The 20,924-nt window shown below is 42.3% G+C and overlaps 2 protein-coding genes across 5 annotated transcripts in view; both read left to right on the top strand.

Annotated features, from left to right (window-relative positions):
• The window catches only part of LOC138975614 (uncharacterized), a gene marked incomplete in the record, with an annotated part of 38,364 nt that extends 34,222 nt beyond the window's left edge, over positions 1–4,142 (top strand). The window contains 4 exon segments of the mRNA XM_070348341.1: positions 391–544; positions 941–1,044; positions 1,932–2,109; positions 2,853–4,142. Of these exon segments, the coding sequence (XP_070204442.1) occupies positions 391–544; positions 941–1,044; positions 1,932–2,109; positions 2,853–2,965 (549 nt within the window).
• Positions 4,143–9,733: 5,591 nt separating this feature from the next.
• On the top strand, positions 9,734–19,927 carry LOC138975613 (sulfotransferase 1C2-like). Of its 4 annotated transcripts, none has more exons than XM_070348337.1 (7): positions 9,734–10,005; positions 13,281–13,540; positions 15,349–15,530; positions 16,339–16,492; positions 16,878–16,981; positions 17,481–17,658; positions 19,517–19,927. In XM_070348337.1, the coding sequence occupies exons 2-7, from the start codon at positions 13,360–13,362 to the stop codon at positions 19,627–19,629; spliced, it is 912 nt and encodes a 303-aa protein (XP_070204438.1). In that variant the 5' UTR covers positions 9,734–10,005; positions 13,281–13,359; the 3' UTR covers positions 19,630–19,927. The 4 variants fall into 4 exon arrangements, with proteins under 4 accessions (XP_070204438.1, XP_070204440.1, XP_070204441.1 ...); XM_070348338.1 differs by lacking the exon at positions 9,734–10,005 and adding an exon at positions 10,646–10,666; XM_070348339.1 differs by lacking the exon at positions 15,349–15,530 and having other exon boundaries at positions 9,745–10,005.
• Positions 19,928–20,924: the final 997 nt, after the last annotated feature.

Here is a 20,924-nt window from a genome sequence, read left to right as displayed (position 1 = left end):
TACCAAACCAGGATTGACACTTTGACCGCTTAGTCGGGCAAAAGGTTTCTACCAGTAAAACTATCGAACGGTCGACCAATGGCAATGCTGCAGAACGAAAACTTATGCGGAGTCAGCGACCGACCACCGAGGCCTCAGCCCGCTCTGAAATCTCCCGTACGTTCTCACACTAGCAAAGGAAATGAACTTGTGCAAACGAAACCCAAAACAGAGAAGCGAGGAAAACCCATAAATAATACCGGGAAATCATAACGTGCAAAACTAAATAAAATATGTATCCATGGCTTCCTGACAGGTATTGGAAAAAAAAGCGAGGAAAACCCATGAATAATACCGGGAAGTCATAACGTGCACAACTAAATAAAATATGTATCCATGGCTTCCTGACAGGTATTGGAAAAGAAGACGAAACTGATTCACTTGGACAGGAACCCCAAAGACACGTGGGTATCGCTGTACAACCACGCATTCGGACTCAAGAGCACATCGGGTTATCATGGCACGTGGAACCAGTTCTTTGACCTCATGATCTCTGGATTCGGCTGTGAGTGTGTGCTGAAGTAGAATGATCATTTCCAGGCGCACGGTGTGTGTGTGTGTGTGTGTGTGTGTGTGTGGTGTGTGTGTGTGTGTGTGTGTGTGTGTGTGTGGTGTGTGGTGTGTGTGTGCGTGCGTGCTTGCATGCGCGCGTGTGAGTGTGTGTGTGCCGTGTGTGTGTGTGTGTGTGTGTGTGTGTGTGTGTGTGTGTGTGTGTTCGCACGTGCGTATACATGTGCACGCGAAAAAAAGGTAACAAATAAAGAAAGTGGGGGGGGGGGGGGGGCGGCGGGAGAGGGGAGGGGAGGTGGGGAGGGACAGAATCATCGTTGGTCTTTAAGTTTGTGTCCAAACGGTTTCGATGTCTATCTGCCTAATTTATTAATCTCTCTTTAATGTACAGATAGGTACGGTGACTGGTTTGACCATGTCCTTGATTGGGAGGATGCTATCAAGACACAGAAACAAGTGCCCATCATCACCTCTGTCTTTGAAGATATGAAAAAGGTTTGTGTGCAAATACATGCATCAGTGACACAACTAAATACGTTTGTATCATAGTTTTCAAAATTAGTTGTTGTTATTGTTGTTATTGTAACCGAGTGCCGTAACACTACGATCACCTCGGGAGGCGAAGTGCAATCAAACAGGATTGAAAATGTTAGGGCTAATTTCTTAGCCCTATAAAAACTGTTTTGCAAACCCGAAGGTTTCCATGAACATACAGACAATCTGAAACCACTATGAAAGGAGCGGTAGCCTCCCCTGTCACATTATTTTTGCACAGATAAATGCTGTTCTGTATGTATCAGGAGCAGAAATTATAATTTCAATTGATAAAGTATTTCAAGGTTATTATGAGAAAATGGACACTCACAATTCACATGCAACAATCATTGTACACTGCCAAGTCTTATTGTGGCTAATTGGAAATTGAGGAATTTTTTTTTGGAGGGGGGTTACCGGCCGCTGTTTCCATCAACAAGCAAGCTTTTCTTGGGAGCATTTTTTACCCAATTTTTTTATATAAATATCTGTGTTAATAATCAGTCTTCAGCTGCTTCGCACACACACACACACACACACACACACACACACACCGTGACACACACACACACACACACACACACACACACACACACACACACACACACACCGTGACACACACACACACACACACACACACACAATTCACTGAGCACACGTTGTTGTCAGTTTCTTAACGTAACTTCTACATGTTGTGTAAACTAACTGTCTCAGTTTCAGAGAAACACGGCATGTGGGTTTTAAAGTAGGATTGAATGTCCATAACGTCAAAAAGCGAATTCCACAAAGGATACGCGGACATACAAAATATACGGCTGCAATTTATTTTAAACTTTCGACGGTTCCAGGACCCAGTCGGCCAGATCGAAAAGCTGGACCAGTTTCTGGGAACCAACAGGGGCAGACAACTCTGTGAACAGATAGCAGACGCCTGCAGCTTCACCAAAATTAAGGAAGTAAAGAAGGTACCGCCCGAGATCAAAAAGAAAATGTTCAAAGAAAACGCTGCAGGATTCTACAGAAAGGGTAAACATTGCACACCTTTGTTGATTCAATCTCCCTTCCTGCCATTATTTGTATCCCTATTGCAGAACACCGGAAAATGTCTGTCAATGTGCTATGTTCTTGTTCAATGTTGAGTGTGCATAGATACTCATAGTGAGAAGGGTCTGCATTTTATTTTTTTTTATTCGTAGTAAGTCAGAGTACAAGTTTGTTTTCACTGGGCAATGCCAAACTGTTACTGCATTTCACTGAAGTTACCGGCGGCTTCTTAACTTGATAGAATTTATGGTAGGCCTGACAATATCACCATTAGGCTAAGTCTCGTGATCAAGATAACTCAATATGAAGCACAGAACCTGCCATTCTGTGTGTAAACTTTCTTCTCAAATCTTCTTCTGTATACGTTCTTCTCAAATCTTCTTCTGTGAACGTTCTTCTCAAATCTTCTTCTGTGAACGTTCTTCTCAAATCTTCTGTAGCCTAAACATTCTTCTCAAATCTTTTTTAAAACTTTCGTTGAAGAATCAGTCACTATTTCATGATGATGATGATCGATGATGATGATGATGATGATGATGATGATGATGATGATGATGATGGTGGTGGTGGTGATGGTGATGATGATGATGGTGGTGGTGGTGGTGGTGGTGGTGGTGATGATGATGATGATGATGATGATGATGATGATGATGATGATGATGATGATGATGATGATGATGATGATGATGATGATGATGATGATGATGATGATGATGATGTTTCAGGTGAAGTAGGAGACTGGAAGAACTGGTTCACGGTGGCACAGAACGAGCTGTTTGATGAGGTCTACAAGAAGAGAATGGCAGGCAGCAGTCTCCGTTACACTTTCGTGCAGTGAATGTGAAATACTGTCGTGTCAAAGTACCATGGGAGTGGGATCAATGGGGTGACACCCTGTCTGTGGCTGAAATTATAAACACAACTAGAACAACAACTACTACTACAACTACAACAAACTTATGCCACCGGTCCTGCTGGTTAGATACTTATTTTAAAGTCTGTATATTAAAAGTCTGTCTGGTATGGTAGATTTATCTTATTTTTTCACTCTTGGTTCAACACACTTTAAAAATATGACAGGACAAATGTTAGCAGCGAAGTGGAGGTTAAAGGGTCAATAGATGTCTTAGGTCTTTAAATTGGTCAATATTGTTCAACAACAACAATATCAAACTCCCCAGCAAACTGTCACTCCAACCGCACTTCTACCCCGTGACTCCATTAATTTTCTGTCACTCCCACCCCACTTCTACCCCGTGACTCCATTAATTTTCTGTCATTCCAACCGCACTTCTACCCCGTGACTCCATTAATTTTCTGTCATTCCAACCCCACTTCCACCCCACTATGACTCCATTAATTTTCTGTCATTCCAACCGCACTTCTACCCCGTGACTCCATTAATTTTCTGTCACTCCCACCCCACTTCTACCCCGTGACTCCATTAATTTTCTGTCATTCCAACCCCACTTCTACCCCGTGACTCCATTAATTTTCTGTCATTCCAACCGCACTTCTACCCCACTATGACTCCATTAATTTTCTGTCATTCCAACCGCACTTCTACCCCGTGACTCCATTAATTTTCTGTCATTCCAACCGCACTTCTACCCCGTGACTCCATTAATTTTCTGTCACTCCAACCGCACTTCTACCCCGTGACTCCATTAATTTTCTGCACAAAGCGGATGACCATATTAAGCAGCCTTTAGTTACAAAGCAGCCTAGTTTCAAACCGACAGAGCAAGGCTTTGTTTGACAGATGTGTAGTTGTTGGCTTATGTTTGTGTTGCATGAGTACTCATACCAGTTTACTTGTGTATCTATTGATCCGCTGGATGTGAGGCGAGTCGGACCAGTAGCATGACACAGGTAGTCTTCTCTGTTTGCTTTAAACAGACTGTCTGTGTGCGTAGTATATTGGGTGTGTATGCCACTCTTCATTACATTGCATCATTTTTATACAGAAAATGTTTTTGAGAAGAATTGCAAAAGAAAAGAAAAAGTCTGATTAAGTTGGCTTCATTGTTTATTAGGGATGTTAAATATGTGTGTGTGTGTGTGTGTGTGTGTGTGTCTGTCTGCCAGAGGCTGTCTGACGACGGTGTGCGGCCAATGTGCGTGCGTGCGCCCGTGTGTGTGTGTGTGTGTGTGTGTGTGTGTGTGTTTCTCGTTACTTCACCAATCCTGAGATGTGTCTGTTCACGTTACTGTCTGCATCACCGAAACAAAGAAGCATTATAGCATACCTCTCCAACGCTCTCGTCTCCGTACCCACACTGGCAAAAAAAATGTAGAACCAAGTGCACCTTCCAGCTATGGGTACACGTGCACCACTACGGAAGAACACATACCGGCACGGTTGGCCTAGTGGTAAGGCGTCCACCCCGTGATCGGGAGGTCGTGGGTTCGAACCCCGGCCGGGTCATACCTAAGACTTTAAAATTGGCAATCTAGTGGCTGCTCCGCCTGGCGTCTGGCATTATGGGGTTAGTGCTAGGACTGGTTGGTCCGGTGTCAGAATAATGTGACTGGGTGAGACATGAAGCCTGTACTGCGACTTCTGTCTTGTGTGTTGCGAACGTTATAGGGGAAGGGCTCCTAATATGGACCGGCTCCTTTTTATATTTAGTCAAGTTTTGACTAAATATTTTAACATCGAGGGGGAATCGAAACGAGGGTCGTGGTGTATGTGCGTGTGTGTGTGTGTGTGTAGAGCGATTCAGACTAAACTACTGGACCGATCTTTATGAAATTTGACATGAGAGTTCCTGGGTATGAAATCCCCGAATATTTTTTTCATTTTTTTTATAAATGTCTTTGATGACGTCATATCCGGCTTTTCGTGAAAGTTGAGGCGGCACTGTCACGCCCTCATTTTTCAACCAAATTGGTTGAAATTTTGGTCAAGTAATCTTCGACGAAGCCCGGACTTCGGTATTGCATTTCAGCTTGGTGGCTTAAAAATTAATTAATGACTTTGGTCATTAAAAATCTGAAAATTGTAAAAAAAAATAAAAATTTATAAAACGATCCAAATTTACGTTTATCTTATTCTCCATCATTTGCTGATTCCAAAAACATATAAATATGTTATATTCGGATTAAAAACAAGCTCTGAAAATTAAATATATAAACATTATTATCAAAATTAAATTGTCCAAATCAATTTAAAAACACTTTCATCTTATTCCTTGTCGGTTCCTGATTCCAAAAACATATAGATATGATATGTTTGGATTAAAAACACGCTCAGAAAGTTAAAACAAAGAGAGGTACATAAAAGCGTGTTATCCTTCTTAGCGCAACTACTACCCCGCTCTTCTTGTCAATTTCACTGCCTTTGCCATGAGCGGTGGCCTGACGATGCTACGAGTAAAATGGCATTGCGTTCAGTTTCATTCTGTGAGTTCGACAGCTACTTGACTAAATATTGTATTTTCGCCTTACGCGATTTGTTTGTTTGTTTGCTTAACGCCCAGCCGACCACGAAGGGCGGCCATATTAGGGCGGTGGACCGGCTCCTAATATGGACCACCTTCTGTTCTGACAAACTAACGGCGCTAGAGCGCTCAAAACAATTTCATTCGCTCTCTGGATAACTTGCACATGTCAAAACATTGTAGAAACATAAACCTTAAAACCGTTAGGCTTTTTTTCTTTTTATATTTAGTCAAGTTTTGACTAAATATTTTAACATCGAGGGGGAATCGAAACGAGGGTCGTGGTGTATGTGCGTGTGTGTGTGTGTGTGTGTGTGTGTGTCTGTCTGTCTGTGTGTGTGTGTGTGTAGAGCGATTCAGACTAAACTACTGGACCGATCTTTATGAAATTTGACATGAGAGTTCCTGGGTATGAAATCCCCGAACGTTTTTTTCATTTGTTTGATAAATGTCTTTGATGACGTCATATCCGGCTTTTCGTGAAAGTTGAGGCGGCACTGTCACGCCCTCATTTTTCAACCAAATTGGTTGAAATTTTGGTCAAGTAATCTTCGACAAAGCCCGGACTTCGGTATTGCATTTCAGCTTGGTGGCTTAAAAATTAATTAATGACTTTGGTCATTAAAAATCTGAAAATTGTAAAAAAAAATAGAAATTTATAAAACGATCCAAATTTACGTTTATCTTATTCTCCATCATTTGCTGATTCCAAAAACATATAACTATGTTATATTCGGATTAAAAACAAGCTCTGAAAATTAAATATATAAACATTATTATCAAAATTAAATTGTCGAAATCAATTTAAAAACACTTTCATCTTATTCCTTGTCGGTTCCTGATTCCAAAAACATATAGATATGATATGTTTGGATTAAAAACACGCTCAGAAAGTTAAAACAAAGAGAGGTACAGAAAAGCGTGCTATCCTTCTTAGCGCAACTACTACCCCGCTCTTCTTGTCAATTTCACTGCCTTTGCCATGAGCGGTGGACTGACGATGCTACGAGTATACGGTCTTGCTGAAAAATGGCATTGCGTTCGGTTTCATTCTGTGAGTTCGACAGCTACTTGACTAAATATTGTATTTTCGCCTTACGCGACTTGTTATATTTAGTCAAGTTTTGACTAAATATTTTATCATCGAGGGGGAATCGAAACGAGGGTATGGTGTATGTGCGTGTGTGTGTGTGTGTGTAGAGCGATTCAGACTAAACTACTGGACCGATCTTTATGAAATTTGACATGAGAGTTCCTGGGTATGAAATCCCCGAATATTTTTTTCATTTTTTTGATAAATGTCTTTGATGACGTCATATCCGGCTTTTCGTGAAAGTTGAGGCGGCACTGTCACGCCCTCATTTTTCAACCAAATTGGTTGAAATTTTGGTCAAGTAATCTTCGACGAAGCCCGGACTTCGGTATTGCATTTCAGCTTGGTGGCTTAAAAATTAATTAATGACTTTGGTCATTAAAAATCTGAAAATTGTAAAAAAAAATAAAAATTTATAAAACGATCCAAATTTACGTTTATCTTATTCTCCATCATTTGCTGATTCCAAAAACATATAAATATGTTATATTCGGATTAAAAACAAGCTCTGAAAATTAAATATATAAACATTATTATCAAAATTAAATTGTCCAAATCAATTTAAAAACACTTTCATCTTATTCCTTGTCGGTTCCTGATTCCAAAAACATATAGATATGATATGTTTGGATTAAAAACACGCTCAGAAAATTAAAACAAAGAGAGGTACAGAAAAGCGTGCTATCCTTCTTAGCGCAACTACTACCCCGCTCTTCTTGTCAATTTCACTGCCTATGCCGTGAGCGGTGGACTACGAGTATACGGTCTTGCTGCGTTGCATTGCGTTCAGTTTCATTCTGTGAGTTCGACAGCTACTTGACTAAATATTGTATTTTCGCCTTACGCGACTTGTTTTCACTTTTGGCAGGGTTCACTCTAAATTTGCCGCCTAAAACGGACTCGTTTTTGTCTACAGCCAAAGCTTTTATCGCACAAAAATTGCTATATATGACAGCTAAGACCGTATTTGTTACATTTTAGCAGTGTTGACCCCGAGTTTCTTCTGCAAACAAAAAAGGATAGCAAAATCTCAAAATATGTGTGAGTCCCTTAATATGGACCACCTTCAACAAATCGAAGAAAATAAAAGCTAAAGGCTATTTTCATTAATTCATTAAGAAGCTTGCTGGAAATAACCTATAACTAGCCCTCGAGATTTCAAAAAAATATAACAAATAGTCGAGTCTTCTTTTCGTGGAAGTTGATAATTTCACTTATTTTCACTCTATTTTTGATAAGCTTCTTTAGTTTCCTGGTGTGCTTCAAATAATGCTTTCATCAACCCGAAACAGATCAATCTAAAGCATATTTTGATTAGTCTGACTTGCACACTAAGTTGTATCATGTTATTTGGAAGTATAGGGGGCTTTTTACAGTGATTCGTGAAGGCCGCTTCACTGGTCCATATTAGGCGCCCAGGCTCCTAATATGGACCATTTGTGATTTTTTCTGTATCTAATTTTTGCTGAATGTCTGACGGGCGCTGTGGCGGGGTGGTAAGACGTCGGCCTCTTAACCGGAAGGTCGAGGGTTCGAATCCCGGTCGCGGCCGCCTGGTGGGTTAAGTGTGGAGATTTTTCCGATCTCCCAGGTCAACTTATGTGCAGACCTGCTAGTGGCTTATCCCCCTTCGTGTGCACACGCAAGCACAAGACCAAGTGCGCACGGAAAAGATCCTGTAATCCATGTCAGAGTTCGGTGGGTTATAGAAACACGAAAATATCCAGCATGCTTCCTCCGAAAGCGGCGTATGGCTGCCTTAATGGCGGGGTAAAAACGGTCATACACGTAAAATTCCACTCGTGCAAAAAACACGAGTGTACGTGGGAGTTTCAGCCCACGAACGCAGAAGAAGAAGAAGCTGAATGTCTATCAAAGCTATTTCACTCTAATTAGGCCTAACGATTAACCTGAGAGAGAAGGACTACCAAACACAAAATGAAACTTCTTCGCAAGAAAACAAGCTAGTTATCAGCATGAAACAACAAGTCGCGTAAGGCGAAAATACAATATTTAGTCAAGTAGCTGTCGAACTCACAGAATGAAACTGAACGCAATGCCATTTTTCAGCAAGACCGTATACTCGTAGCATCGTCAGTCCACCGCTCATGGCAAAGGCAGTGAAATTGACAAGAAGAGCGGGGTAGTAGTTGCGCTAAGAAGGATAGCACGCTTTTCTGTACCTCTCTTTGTTTTAACTTTCTGAGCGTGTTTTTAATTCAAACATATCATATCTATATGTTTTTGGAATCAGGAACCGACAAGGAATAAGATGAAAGTGTTTTTAAATTGATTTGGACAATTTAATTTTGATAATAATTTTTATATATTTAATTTTCAGAGCTTGTTTTTAATCCGAATATAACATATTTATATGTTTTTGGAATCAGCAAATGATGGAGAATAAGATAAACGTAAATTTGGATCGTTTTATAAATTTTTATTTTTTTTTTACAATTTTCAGATTTTTAATGACCAAAGTCATAAATTAATTTTTAAGCCACCAAGCTGAAATGCAATACCGAAGTCCGGGCTTTGTCGAAGATTACATGACCAAAATTTCAACCAATTTGGTTGAAAAATGAGGGCGTGACAGTGCTGCCTCAACTTTCACGAAAAGCCGGATATGACGTCATCAAAGACATTTATCAAAAAAATGAAAAAAACGTTCGGGGATTTCATACCCAGGAACTCTCATGTCAAATTTCATAAAGATCGGTCCAGTAGTTTAGTCTGAATCGCTCTACACACACACACACACACCCACACACACAGACACACACACACACACACAGTCACACGCACATACACCACGACCCTCGTTTCGATTCCCCCTCGATGTTAAAATATTTAGTCAAAACTTGACTAAATATAAAAAGTGGTGCATTTTTAGAAGCCCTTCCCCTATGTCAAAGCAGCACCGCCCTGATATGGCCCTTCGTGGTCGGCTGGGCGTTAAGCAAACAAACAAACAAACAAACGGAAGAACACCATACGTGCACCGTCAGTCACTGACTTTTTTTGCTCGAATGCGCTCAGTGCAGCTGTCTAACAAAACACAGCACTCAAGTGTTGTTACTCGTCTCGCAGACTAAACTGATGGTGTGACGGCGAACGCAAGAAGAAGTGTTGTTACTTTGTGTAACTGGGTCATCGTTCGACGCACACGTTCTGTGTGAAACGAATATCTGCATCGCTAGCATTCCTATGAGGGGAATCTTACTGGCAAATTCATACCGTTTTTGTACATAATTTTCTGTCACTTTTTTGTGTGTCTCGGACTAAATCCTTCCGAGCAGGCAGTCGCTGAAGCATGATATTCATTGACTGACAAAGCTACAGGTAGGTTTTTGACTCGATATATTGACCAAGTAGGTGGTCGGCAAATGTGTTGAGAGCAGGAATTCGTACGACTGCCTGTGAGATATGCTGACCTCGTTGCGAAATCAAAAAAGAATCTAGATGCAGCATATTTCAAAACCCAACTTTGTGTTGTTGTTAATGTTCTTGTTATTGTCGTTCACTCTGTTCAATATAAACCTACCGTGATATAAAGTCACTCGCATGAGATCGCAGGCTCGTTGTTGTTTTTATAACCAAAGAGTGTAAATGTCATGAAAATGTGTCAAGAATAAAACACTGCCGTTTAAAACCAAACACGACTGAGAGAAATGCTGACCTGATTGCACGGTGAAACATGATACTACGTATGTAGTACACTTCAAAACCCAGATGACTGTGTATCGTTTGTGTTGTGTCGGTTGTTGTTACTCTGTGTGTTAGTGTGTGTCTCTCTCTCTCTCTCTCTCTCTCTCTCTCTCTCTCTCTCTCTCTCTCTCTCTCTCACCATAATTCTTCGTTTTCGAGGTCAGTCTAGAGGCCTACAACATAACAAAGTCTACATCGGGTCGAGCAAGCTAGATGACTCGAACGACGCTGTCTGGAAATAACTCTTGTCAGGCTTTTCGTGGACTGAGGAGGAGTTGTGTTCCTTGATTGTGAGGCAAGCTGAGCTACATAGCTCATTGGGAATAACCGATGTTGTCATCAATTTCCGGAGTTTTCATTCTTCAACCAGCCGGGGAATAAATTTCATCTTCCCCACATGCATTAAATCGAGGTGGTGAATGGGTTTGAGCTTTCAGGTGAAACGTGGATTGTCAAAGTAAAAGCTAATCAGGCTGATTGTTTGATGTGTGGAACCACAGGCACTCGTCACGAACGGGTCGGGATCAAAGTGGGCGGGGCCTGTGCGCTCTCAAGACTAGCCTACTACTATTACAATTTTCTCCCCCCTTTCCTAACCTAGGTGGTGGGTTCAAGTGCTAGTCTTTCGGATGAGACGAAAAACCGAGATCCCTTCGTGTACACTACATTGGGGTATGCACGTTAAAGATCCCACGATTGACAAAAGGGTCTTTCCTGGCAAAATTGTATAGGCATAGATAAAAATGTCCACCAAAATACCCGTACCGTGTGACTTGGAATAATAGGCCGTGAAAAGTAGGATATGCGCCGAAATGGCTGCGATCTGTTGGCCGATGTGAATGCGTGATGTATTGTGTAAAAAAAAATCCATCTCACACGGCATAAATAAATCCCTGCGCCTTGAATATGTGTGCGATATAAATTGCATAAAATAAAATTTTAAAATTAAAAAAAATCCCTGCGCTTAGAAACGTACCCACGGAATACGCGCGATATACGCCTCATATTGATTGATTGATTGAAAGATTTAATTTGAAATAAATATATATGAAGGATCATGATATAATTACTCATGTGTGACTTCTTCAATGGTTTGGAAGTATGCACATGCAGGTATGAGATGTGGAATGATCTTGAGTATATGGCTTCTGAAAATATAAATATAAATAAGAATAATATGTCTTGTGATGAACACTAAAACCTGTAAACAATTAGTTACTTTGTTGAAAAAAATGTGTGCATAAAATATGCAGCAGGAGGGTATTATCTGCTTAATTTTCAATCAATTCGATTAGCATTTTGATCAACTTATAATTGCACAGATGGGTCAAGCTCGGTTGCCCTATTCTGTACTGTACACAGATGTCACTGCACTTGGTGCTCTTTGTGTGCTAGCTAACTGGGAACCTAAGCCTGCAAATGAGATTATTTGGATAGCCTGAACGACTGCAGAGTCCACTTTTTGAAAAGATAAATCCTAACTTCACTCTCAACAGGTACAATTGGGTTAAATATGTTTTGCTGTGGCATTGTGTTCATTGATGAAAAATAGCAAGAAAGATATCACTGTAAGCATGCAAGAACCATGATTGTATATCCTTTTCTGCAAGCGTCTCGTGCTGTGTGCATTATCTGACCTGACTCCTTTGCTATCAGTCGTTCTACATCAACAACCAACCCGTAACTGATGTGGATGGGAAACAAAATTTCTCTCTTTCCTCTCTATCTCCCTCCCTCTCTGTTATGGTGCCCAATTTTGGACAGACATTGAGAAAAGCTCCATAAAAATAACAGTCTTGAGCAACCTCCATAAAAATAACAGTCTTGAGCAACAAAAACAGTCTTACTACATTTCATTCAAGATTGCAACGTTATTACATGTACACGTAACCAACCTTCTTATGTTTTTTCAAATCTACAACAGATCTACACGTCAGATTTCGCGCAATATTTTTCCTTCAGCCAATGAACGGGCACAGCTTGTTGTCTTGGTTTGATTATAAGGGGAAGTAAGTCATACGTAACTTCCGTTCGGTCTAGAACAACGTGGGTTTTTGTGTGCCAAAATCCGTGCCGTTTTGCAAAATAACAGCCGTAGCAACGTCTAATTGGTATAAATCTGTAGCTGCCTGATAGTTTAATGTATACTTGACGATTTTATCATAGCCGTTGTGTTGCTTTGCTAAGCTGTGTATGTTTAAGACTCAGTATCATACCTTGTATAAACCATAAGGAAAGACGACCGTCCATCACAAGTGACATCCAAGTAAGACATAGGCCCCGCCCACCTCGTGACGAGTGCCTGTGTGTGGACTGCCCATCGCGGCTTTGGATTCGTGTTTCCGAGGACAACGATTGTGAGCATTCACTCTCAAACTGAAGACCCAATCAATGTTGACAATTACTGTGGCGACTCATGGTCAATTTGCAACTTATCTCTGTAATCGCAAAATCCACAACAAAAAGTCATAAAACATTTACAAGAAAAGAAATATGCCCAACACTTTCTGAACTCACATTCGCAGCTCTGTACATTTTCAGACTGGAAGAAAAGCGTCAACAAGCTACGTTTGACGTCACAGACAAGTTTGACGTGTTATCTCGAACTAATGTGACGCTGCTTTGCGGCCCGGAATTGGATTCTAAAAATTCGTCTCCCTATGGGTTATTGTGCATTTTGTTGCACAACCAAGATGATGACAAAAACGATGTTTGGTGGCTTGTTGTCTGACCACCATTTTTTTTTTATCCTCGGGGAGCATATTGCCTTTTGTCACGTGTTTATCAACCGCGGCCTTTAGCCTTGGTCGATAAAGAGGAAACAAAAGACGATATGGTCCCCTTGGACCAACAAAAAAGCTGGTCTGTCAACAAGCCACCAAACATATTCCGTGACCATGTGCTTTCAGGAAGGGGGAAGAACAAAGACTAACCATTGCCTTCATGGCTGTCCCTGCTTCGTAATCGGCTCATCATCAACAACTAAAAATGACAACGCCTTACGTCGAACTGAAAGACAAGCATGGAAACAACATTTACTTCGGTCACTTCGGAGATCTGCTCATCCCAGCCTTCCCCGCCATCCAGGATTTCCGTCAGCATAAACAGGACATCAGAGAGATGGATCTCAAGCCAGAAGACATCCTCATCGCTGGGTTTCCCAAGACAGGTTTGTGGAAGGGAAACCATAGGCACGTGCCAATCCGGCGACTTTACTGTGAAGTGTGTGTGTGTGTGTGTGTGTGCGTGCCCCCCCCCCCCCCATCCCCCAATAATTCTTGAGAGAGAGAGAGAGATAGCCAAGAGAGACAGAGACAGAGAGAGAGAGAGACTCAGACTCAGACTCAGACTCAGACTCAGAACTTTATTACAAAAGGAGAGAGAGAGAGAGAGAGAGAGAGAGAGAGAGAGAGATTTGGATGGCTTGTTGTGACAGCGCTACAATGTTGCGATTATGTCTCCATTGATGACACTTGATGTCAAGGTGTCAAACATGACGTCAAAAATAACAAGGAGGCGAGCTCCGAAATGTCTTTCAGTACGATTGTGCCAGATCTAAAGTATTTGCTAGCAGATTATTTGAGCAATGTAGGTGGTCAGGGAGCCGAGAAATCTTTCTTGTCGCCGAGAAAAAGATCTACACACACAGACATCAGACATCATACTTTTCGCGCCATTTCTTTCGGTTCCCGGTCCATCGTAAAATCTTTCAGTTTATGAGAAACTGAAAAACAATAAGGGACGGCGTCTAACTATAGCCGACATAGCATCATACCGGGAAATCACGTACTCACACCAGCTTAGATCTTTGTCTACATACAGTTGATTATTGTGAGGCGAAAGTGAAACTGTAACAGTAAGTAACTAGTGAGTAAGTCTTCCAGTTGCGTGATTACTATTTGGTTTCCTATTTTATTTCGGAAGTCTCTCTCTCTCTCTCTCTCTCTCTCTCTCTCTCTCTCTCTCTCTCACAGCGGCTGCTGATGTGTCACTGTCAAGTTGTGCGACAGTTGCTTTGAGGCGGGGGGGGGGGGGGGGGGGGGGGGGGGGAGAGAGAAAAAACGTCCGCATATCACTGACATTGATAAACATTGATTTAATGTATAGTAAGTCATTGTTTGTCTTTTACTGGTTGCCTTGGCAAGCTTACCGATTTTCGTGAGAGCCTTGTAGCCAGCTCATGACGTCATACCGGTTTGAAAAATACCTAGCGCGATCACTGAATTTTAAAGTCTTAGGTATGACCCGGCCGGGGTTCGAACCCACGACCTCCCGATCACGGGGCGGACGCCTTACCACTAGGCCAACCGTGCCGGTAGTTTGTACGTGAACGCCACAACAAACATAGATTATCATGCACCAGCCTGTAAAGTGTAATGTTTTCTCATTTCAAGTAGACCCATTGGCAATCATGTCTCACCATGCTGCTATTCAATGGTCTTGTGAGGATCACGCTTGTGAGAATGGCATATGTTTGATGGAGCAGTACAGGCTCAACATTTGCAGTTATTTTTTTCAGATTGCCTAACATACCTGGCTTGATTAACAGGGCGAAGACGGGCGCTGTGGCGGGGTGGTAAGACGTCGGCCTCTTAATCAGAAGGTCGAGGGTTCGAATCCCGGCCGCGGCCGCCTTGTGGGTTAAGTGTGGAGATTTTTCCGATCTCCCAGGTCAACTTATCAGTGTGCAGACCTGCTAGTGGTTTATCCTCCTTTCTGTGTACACGCAAGCACAAGACCAAGTGCGCACGGAAAAGATCATGTAATCCATGTCCGAGGTGGGTTATAGAAACACGAAAATACCCAGCATGCTTCCCCCGAAAGCGGCGTATGGCTGCCTAAATGGCGGGGTAAAAACGGTCATAGACGTAAAATTCCACTCGTGCAAAAACACGAGTGTACGTGGGAGTTTCAGCCCACGAACGCAGAAGAAGAAGAAGAAGAAGAAGGTTAACATGGCGGAGTGGTCTATTTCAGGAAACAACTGGCACCACGAAATTCTCCTCATGTTGTTAGCGGGAAGTGCAGACCACAACAAAAACATAAGTGCCAGAGATTTTTTCTTGGAGTTCAGCCCCCTTCAAAAGGGAGACGACCATCATGGCCCGCCTCCAAGAGTCTTCTGCACGCATCTCAAATTTCACCACCTTCCCGAACAGGTGAGATGGATTAACAGATGGATAAAACCAGAGATACAAGTCTAATCCGTAGACAGAGAAACAAACAGAGTGAAACCTATACGCCGCTTTATTACATAAAGGCGGCGGAATATATAGATGTACAGCGAAAGGGAAAGGGAAAACGAATAGAACAAGAAATTCCTATGAGGTAGGAAAAACACCCCCGTCAAAGGGAAATAACCTTCTCAGTTGGTGGCAGTGACTGAGTGAGAATGGTTATTTCCCTTTGACCATGAAGATGTCCCTGTATAAGTCCTTGTATAATTTTAATCCACCAATAACTCCCTAACCGTGTGTTTGACTGGTCCCAATTTTTGTAAGGACCGTCTCAGAAATGTATAGAACCTGTTCACCAAGTTTGGTGACGATCGGTCCGTTCATTCTTGAGATCTATATGCGAACACAAACACACAAACAAACACACAAACAAACACACAAACAAACACACAAACACCCAAACAAACACATCGAGCGAAACCTCAGTATACACACCCCTATACCGGGGGTGTAAAAACAGAGAGAAAGGGAAAGAGGTTTGAGAGAGAGAGAGAGAGAGAGAGAGAAGCGGACAGACGAACACTGGACAGGCTCTAGACAGACAGACAGAGAAATGAGTAATTCAGTCAAAGTAATGGATGAACGGACAGGCAAACAGACACCAAACACTTACATAGGTGGATACATCTTGATATGTAGATAAACAAGATAATAAACAAGCAACCCTAATTCGCTGTACCAGCACATACGCTCAAAATATATGAGTATCAGATCCATGATTTGCTGACAGATATTCGTGAAGAAGACGAAAGTGATCTACATGGAGAGGAACCCCAAAGACACGTGGGTATCGCTGTACCACCACACCAACGGGCGCAAGGGCACAGTGGGCTATGAGGGCACGTGGAACCACTTCTTTGACCTCATGATCTCTGGATTCGGATGTGAGTGTGTGCTGAAGAGATAAAGGAATCAATGAGAGCTCTCTCAGTGTCTCTTTGTGTCTCTGTCTCTGTCTCTCTGTCCGTCTGTAATGTCTGTCTGTCTGTCTGTCTGTCTCTCTCTCTCTCTCTCTCTCTCTCTCTCTCTCTCTCTCTCTGTCTCTCTCTCTCTCTCTCTCTCTCTCTCTCTCTCTCTCTCTCTCTCTCTCTCTCTCTCTCTCTCATCGTTTATCACTTTGTCTGTTGGGCTGTGTTTTGTCTGTCTGACTTTCCGTCTCTCTTCTTTCTGACATTCTTCTTGTTGTTGATCTATGTATTACTATTTTTTGTTTTATCGTATTGATTTATGTTTGTTTTACTCCGCATAACTTAAAAACACTGTGTGCAGACTGGTACGGTGACTGGTTTGACTATGTCCTGGAGTGGGAGGATGTGATCAAGACACAGACACAAGTGCCCATCTTCACCTCAGCCTTTGAAGACCTGAAACAGGTTTGTGTCCGAATGCATTATCACCACCTATGGCATTAAACTTCCTGCTTTAAAGGGGCGTAACCTTGTGTTAGCCATCATATAAACCTCACAGATTCTTCTACTCTTTTCTATGCTTAAAAGGCATTCTACAACTTTGAAATACGTTCAAAATCAGCACTCTTGCTGCTTTGCGTACTGAGACGGGGATATTTTGCCAAACTGATTTCACTAAATAACACCTGCACCAACCCAAAAGCCGCGCTCAGCACACAATAAAGTTTTCTTCGGTTATTTCTGAATTTCAAGATCACAGCGTTGACCCGTGTCTTGTAAACTTACTATGAGAATGGAGATATTTTGAGTAAAATATGGAATAATGTATGGGTCTTCAATGAGGAAGAATGAATTCCCTGTTGTGTTCCCTTTCCACGGCAACAGAAAGCTAAGTCCATAAAGAATACGCGGAAATACAAAATACACGGCTGAATTTCATTTTCAAGTTGAGTTTCGTTTCCAGGACCCTGTCGGCCAGATCGAAAAACTGGACCAGTTTCTGGGAACCAACAGGGGCAGACAACTCTGCGAACAGATAGCAGACGCCTGCAGCTTCACCAACATGAAGAAAGCGAAAGAAATGCCGTCAGAGAGCAAACACAAAATGTTGAAAGAAAACGCTGCAGGTTTCTACAGAAAGGGTAAATCATTGAACAGTTTTGTTGATTTTTACCCTTGATTGCTCTTGTTTGTATCCTTAATGGCAAGCGCCAGAAAATAGGTATTCGTGAAATACTGACAATTTCCAGTTAATGCGATCCTTGTATTAAAGAGAGAAAACAATAAGCACAGCTTGGCCGGATGCGACCCCCCTGCAGCAGAAGCTTAATATATTTGGCGACCTGGTGGCCCTAAAGAAGATGGCGGCATTCGTGCGTGCCACAGGAGTCGATGTCTAGAAGGAGCGAACGAGAAGAAAAAGAAAAAGAAGAAGAGAGGTCTAGAAGCGGTACCTGGAACCAAGACGTCGACGTGTACGTGTAAATTTGGACGTACAAATCTTCTAAAAGACCGAACGCTCTCGTGTTCAGCTGACACTTAAGTTGCCAGCGCCGTGTGCGGATCTTTTCTTTTGTCGGGAATTCCCGAACCGTTTGCGGTATGCGCCGTTTGGGTATTTATAACCGTCTCGGTGCAGCGCACTGATCTAAAAATAGTGGATTATTTTTAGAATAGATCAGTGCATGCTACAGGAGTACGGGAGACAACTCCAGCGGCTCTGAAGTTGTTCATGTTGGTTTCTTTTTTGTGGTTTCTTTGAAACAAAACAAATACAACATTATACGCACACTGTGTTGATGTATTTACTATATTATGTGTGTGTTCTACAGCGCGCGCGCATGGGTGTGTGTGTGTGCGTGTGTGTGTGGGCGCATGACTTTGGAACAATTCCATGGAATGTTATAAGCTGTTTGGCGCAAATTCATAATGTCCTATGAAACTTTCTGAAAGCGGTCAAATGTCCTATTGATGCTGAAGAACTCAGGACATTTGTCCTATAGGTATGAATTTGTAGTAACATCCCTGCACCCGTACACGTCTAAGGACCTTGGTCCAGACACACGACGCTTGAAACCGCAAACGCGTAGGCAGGGGATTTAACATTTGTTTCTAAAGATCAAATCAAAATGCTTTTCTCTTGCAGACAATCCGCAGAGACGGTCCTTTTCAGTGTGACATGTAATAAGCACACATAATACTGGAATGTGTATGCAACAGGTGCATCATCATCATCCATCATCCATCATCATCATCATCATCAAACGGCAGTACTTACCGGGCCTTGAACGGAATTTTTTACTCAAATTTGAGAAGAATATTCAAATTCAGAATGGCACACTGTTTCAATCTATCACGAAATTCAAAATAGTTACCCCGATGACGACAGGTAACGTGATTTGCCGTGAGATTCGCAAAGATTCTGATTGGCCTTCTTCTTCTTCTTCTGCGTTCGTGGGCTGAAACTCCCACGTACACTCGTGTTTTTGCACGAGTGAATTTTTACGTGTATGACCGTTTTTACCCCGCCATTTAGGCAGCCATACGCCGCTTTCGGAGGAAGCATGCTGGGTGTTTTCGTGTTTCTATAACCCACCGAACCCGGCTTGACATGGATTACAGGATTTTTTCCGTGCGCACTTGGTCTTGTGCTTGCGTGTACACACGAAGGGGGATAAGGCACTAGCAGGTCTGCACATAAGTTGACCTGGGAGATCGGAAAAATTTCCACTTTAACCCACCAGGCGCGGCCGGGATTCGAACCCACTACCTTCCGCTTTGGAGGCCGGCGTCTTACCACCAAGCCATTGCGCCCGTCTGATTGGCCATTTCCCCATGATCATGCTCACCCCTTTAGAGGCATGCGCAGACTATACTTAAGGGATGATGATGATGATGATGATGATGATGATGATGATGATGATGATGATGATGATGATGATGATGATGATGATGATGATGATGATGGTGATGGTGATGATGATGGTGATAATGTTTCAGGTGAAGTAGGAGACTGGAAGAACTGGTTCACGTTGGCACAGAACGAGCTGTTTGATGAGGTCTTCAAGAAGAGAATGGCAGGCAGCAGTCTCCGTTACACTTTCGTGCAGTGAACGCGAAAACTCCCCTGCCATTGGAATAACATTGAGTTTCGATCAATTACATGGACAGATATTCTTCTGTGACTGAAAGTTTGATCACATCATAAAAAATATTAATAATATATATTTTTTGTTATCTAAACATTTTCCATGCCATGAATGGCCCCAATCCCCCACCCCGGCGCCAAACACCCAAACCACTTCTTTCCCACCATTATCCTTTCTTCTTGTGCAAATTCGAGGGGTACAAGTAGTCCTTTTAAAGCATCCTTGTTTGAGCCATATTAAAGCAAAGTTTTACAGAACACAACTATATGTTCATTTGTTGTCTGGTGTTGGTGGTGAGAGCGATTGTTACATTTGTTGTTGTTAGTGGTGGCGATGGTGGTATTTTCGCTGTTGCTGCTGTAGAACAACAAGTCTCAATGGCACCTCCCCCCCGCACAACCTCCTAATCCATCAACCTCCTAGCATGTGACAAAAATACAACAGTCATTTCTTTTTAAACGCTCTCTCACTCACCTTTTCTGGAAAGCAGTTTATTTTGAAGAAAGTATAGCAATGTTCAGTTGATCGGAACTTTCAGTTCCAGGGCTTGAGGGCCTTCGTTCTGCCTGAACTCAGGTCAAAATGAGTTACTTCGCTTCGGGTCTCATTTATCCCTGAGACCTGAGTGATAGACCGATGATTATCAGAATGGGTCTTCGTTCTGCCTGATGCGATCTCCACCACACCCACCGCCACGCCGTAAAATGACTGAAACAAACATCACATGGCTACACTTCCTCTATGCGTGAAATACTCAAAATAGTTGAGAAGAGAAGTGAGAAGGTAGAGAAGTTTTACAAGGGATACACAAACATAAGGGAGAAAACTAGAGAGAGACAAAGGAGACAAGAGAACAACAATTTAATTCGCTGATGAGCATAAACAGTCTGTGTTTTGTCCGCACTGCTGTTATTCTGAAAAGAACAAAACGCACAGAAAAACTGAGCTGTATTCAATAATTGATTTGAACAAATTCAAACATGGGTGTGGCGGTAAAGGGGGGGGGCGGGGGTAGGAGTAGACGAGTTTATCATCCCCGCAGCCTCGTGCTGCCATTATTGCAAGACAGACACACTATCAACCTGTGTGCGTGTGCTAGTGTGTGTATGTGTGTGCGTGCGTGTATGTGTTCCTGCGCGCGTATGTGTGTGCGCGTGCGTGCGTGCGTACTGACACACACGAAACACGGTCACTACACACACACACACACACAACGGCACACTGTCTCTCTCTCTCTCTTGCTTCGTCTCTAATATCTG

Source organism: Littorina saxatilis, linkage group LG9 (genome assembly GCF_037325665.1).
Source record: "Littorina saxatilis isolate snail1 linkage group LG9, US_GU_Lsax_2.0, whole genome shotgun sequence".
NCBI classification, from domain to species: Eukaryota; Metazoa; Mollusca; class Gastropoda; order Littorinimorpha; family Littorinidae; genus Littorina; species Littorina saxatilis.
Note: the sequence above shows the minus strand (reverse complement) of the source record. Positions and strands in the feature narration are given on the sequence as shown.